Here is a 3,673-nt window from a genome sequence, read left to right on the forward strand (position 1 = left end):
CGTACCTGGAGCTTTTGTTTCCAGCCTGGTTTGTGAGAAATACATTGTTAAAAGTCTTTTTGCAAACGCCAGATCTTATCGGTTTGAAAGGGCAACTGCACCTGAATGAACAAAAATTCGTCAAAAATCAGGAAAAATGGGCAATAGAGTCAATTTTGCAGCAATCATAAAGGAACGTTTCCTCTTTCCATTTTTGTTTTAAATACAATTTCTCCCATAAGAATTCGTTCGATTTCTGTCCAATTCTTCGGCACCTAATGAGCATTATTAGACGATGTTGAGAGCGTGCTGGATTGCTTCAGCGCAAGAAATAATTAATAATCTACATTTTAATAGTAATCAAGCATTTCTACCGTTATTACAAACTAATCAGCATAATCACACGCTAATGACGGTGAAAGGCAACGAGATCGAAACTGGAAAAGATTCTCGACTTATTCGTAACTTACTCAGCTGCTCATCAAGTGACTGTGGCCCATCTTCTTCTGGATAAAGCTGATCTTGACTTGCACCATTCTGAGCGCAAATGGCTGCGAAAAGCGGCAACAGAAGCCAATAATTTTCCATTTGAACTGCTTCGATCAAACCAATCGACTGGGTGATTATCTATCTGGTGTTTAGCAGTTGGTGGCCTTTACGCCACATTTTATATATCTAGTGATTGTTATAATTTATTATAATTACTCAGCTTATCTGAGTCGAACTGGGACGGTTAAGTGGTTGATGCGAATTCTATTTAAAACGCAAAAAAACATGTAAATTAATTGTTTCCTATTGGTTTAGAAAAAGCCCTTCTGAGTGCAACGGTGTAATTTATATAACATGGTTTGACGGCTCAGAAACCGATAAATAAATACTAAATTTTATCTAACAGCTTGTAGTTTTGTCGGAAACTTTCAGTCATTGCATATGTTTCATTGCTGCAGCTGTTGGTTCCTCTGTGTTGGGCTTCGCCCTCTATCTGAGCGGAATTTTGGTCGTTTTCCTTTGTCTCTTGGTTGTGATGGTAAATGCGCGTGCATGTGAGAATCGTGCTTAGCAGCACGATGAATTCCACCAAAACCACCGCCAATCCAATAGCAAGAAAGGCCAAATAGTGCTGGCGATACCATTGATCCAGTCGGGCTTCGCACCCCTGAAAAGTCGCCTTAGTTGATGGTTTTCCCATGGAATGAAGCCTCACCGTGGTGTGGCGGTAGCCCTCATGTCGGTTTTTCTCCAAAGCTTGGCATCGCAGCACGTTGATCGGCAATGGATTGAGATACGAACGATCATCCTGCCGGTTCTTCAGGACGCAGCAAGTAAGCGGAATGGCAAATGGGGGGCTGCGCCCCTGAAGCCTCCAGAGCGAAGTATCATATTCGTTGGCACTGTTAATGCCGCAGCAGTTGAACTGAAAGGCCGCCTCTGGTTGAAAGCATGTTTGGAAGCAAATGGGACACTCACAGATGTTTGCACCAAATCCACAGCAGCAGTCAATTGGTCTTCCCCAGTGCTTCCGTAGTTTCTCTGGACGGTTTTCACCAATTCCTCCGTATCCAGGCCGAGGCCCAGACATTGGGGCCAGATCCAGGTGATTGCGTAGACGGTGCATTCGCCGATTAGAACGGCCATGATGAGCACAAAGTACTGAAAGAAGTTCGCGCTAATTAGTCGAAGAAATCGGCGTATTTCGGCCGGTGGCTAGTGGAGCCTGCCCCCAGAGAAAGTGGCCAGCAAATCTATTCAATTAGCCCGCAATCCTTATGCTTAAGTCAGAAAGTGTATTTTGGATGGATTTTGTGGAGCAAAGTCTCTTCTCTAAGTGGTAAAAATTTTCGTTTTCGGTCGTCATCAACGGATTTTTGCCATTTTTTCCAAATTGTGTTTGGTTTACAAGGTTATTTTTGTAGTCAGATGATTTTGGGGAATCTTCAAATTTTACGGTTTACTGGGTTGTTTTTATAGGCTGAAATTTGGTATTTATTTGCTCAGCAATTGACGAAGTGAGAGAAATAATTGTTTTCATAATTTTTCGCGGAAAATACCTTAAGATTGTCACCATTTTTAAGTGAAACTTTAGAAAAATGAGCATTTAGAAGAAAAAGTAACTTAGTCAAAACTGGAAAATTCTGAAATTTTGAAGAAGTTTTAAAAATATTATTAATAAATGACCTTAAAAATAAATCTAAAACAAGTGAAAAAAAGTCATCAACATTTTAGCAGCAATGGAACTGAATTACTGCGCCGGTGCGATAGGTTGGCGCAGCCAACCATTTGCGGAGTACTGCGCTAACTCCTAAAAATTCACTGAGTTACCCAGGTCTAGAGCAAATGTGCGGCATTTCCCTTAAGCTGTTGCCTGGGGGTCTGGAGGAGTTGCAAACTGAGATCAATGCAAGAAACTTGAGGGTGAATTTGGCACAAAAATTAGATAAATACCGGTTGATTTGTGCATCATTCGGTGAAAAATTGTCATTTTAGTCTCACCAAAGATATCAGCCAGTAGCTGTGGAGGCAGGAAGCCCAGCAGCCGAGTATTCCGGCCGCAGTCAATGTGAGACCCAATAGAGTGAGCCCAACAGCCACATAGTAGAATAAGGGCTGGGGAAGATTGGTGAGAGGTCCAGCCACCAGGAGCTTGGACAGTAGGATGCGATCAGCATCGAAGATCACCAACATGCCTCCAAACATCAATGTGAAGCCACATGCCTAATGAACGAAGATACCACTGTTTTAAGCCAAACCATGGAACTTTGCAGACATTCACTCACTAAAAGAAGAAAATTGGCCACGGCCAGAATCACTTTACTGCCCACCAAACTGATGCCGCTCATCTTGAAAATGGTGCACAAATTTAAAATAATCGCGTCAAATCGCACACGAACCGCGCCCGATACATTGTCGGTCTACAAATGACCCTAAGTGCTGGTTCACTTGACTTCGTTAATTTCCTGCTACTTAAATTGGGTGCTAAATTGAATAAAGAGACACTGAAAATCGGTCAGAGTAGTGCCTGAAGATGGACGTGTTGGGACCGGCAGGCTCTGAACAATGGAATATTTGCTTAAAATGAGGCAGAACGGAAGGAAGCGCCAATTAGCGTAGCGTGACGTAGTGGGGCACCGGTGGGTTTCATGCTGGATGGTCAAGGGAGAGTGGACAATCAACCATGAGAAGAACGAATGTTTTCTACTGGAAAATGTGTTTTTTATGATTTTTGTTTACAATGTTTGAGTTTACATCAAGGAAATGTTTCTAATCATAATCGACATTATCACAATAGGGTGTTTTCACTTTTTTGTAAATGTTGGTATATACAAAGTAGTTATGGCAAACATGACACTGATATAATTTTTTTTGCAAAAAAAATTTCCATAATAATTTTAAAACGAATTTAAATTCAAATCAGATATTTTCCGCCAAAAACGCCGAATGCGTATCGTCGGTTGCCTATTCCGATTATGACGTAGCAGGTCATATCAACAAAGTGTCTCGTGTTTATTTTGTTGTTTTCGCAGCTTTGTGCTATTATTTAAGTTGTAGATAAGTTCTATATTGTTGAGGCGGATTCATTTTTTACAAACTTCTTTTTGGGCATTTCGCCTCAAAAATGTTTGTCTTTAAAAAAGACAGAATTTCCTCACGTCTTTTATTACAGATTGATAAATAGTGCTCCTATTTCGCAATAAGA

At 41.0% G+C, this 3,673-nt stretch overlaps 2 protein-coding genes across 2 annotated transcripts in view; both read right to left on the minus strand.

The window, feature by feature from the left end:
- Positions 1 to 635, minus strand: part of LOC109534259 (sphingomyelin phosphodiesterase) — a 4,894-nt gene extending 4,259 nt beyond the window's left edge. The window contains exon 1 of the mRNA XM_048670501.1: positions 450 to 635. Within this exon, the coding sequence (XP_048526458.1) occupies positions 450 to 567 (118 nt within the window). The 5' untranslated portion in view covers positions 568 to 635. The remainder of the gene's footprint in view (positions 1 to 449) is intronic.
- Positions 636 to 795: 160 nt separating this feature from the next.
- LOC109534260 (tetraspanin-11) lies at positions 796 to 3,278 on the minus strand. Its single transcript, XM_048670513.1, has 5 exons — positions 2,754 to 3,278; positions 2,470 to 2,691; positions 1,447 to 1,629; positions 1,184 to 1,393; positions 796 to 1,135 (listed from the first exon to the last, which is right to left on the minus strand). Exons 1-5 carry the CDS (start codon positions 2,814 to 2,816, stop codon positions 857 to 859), a joined length of 957 nt encoding a protein of 318 aa, XP_048526470.1. The 5' UTR covers positions 2,817 to 3,278; the 3' UTR covers positions 796 to 856.
- Positions 3,279 to 3,673: the final 395 nt, after the last annotated feature.

Source organism: Dendroctonus ponderosae, unplaced genomic scaffold (assembly GCF_020466585.1).
Source record: "Dendroctonus ponderosae isolate FM_Combo_2020 unplaced genomic scaffold, Dpon_F_20191213v2 Dpon_F_20191213_1, whole genome shotgun sequence".
Classification (NCBI taxonomy): Eukaryota; Metazoa; Arthropoda; class Insecta; order Coleoptera; family Curculionidae; genus Dendroctonus; species Dendroctonus ponderosae.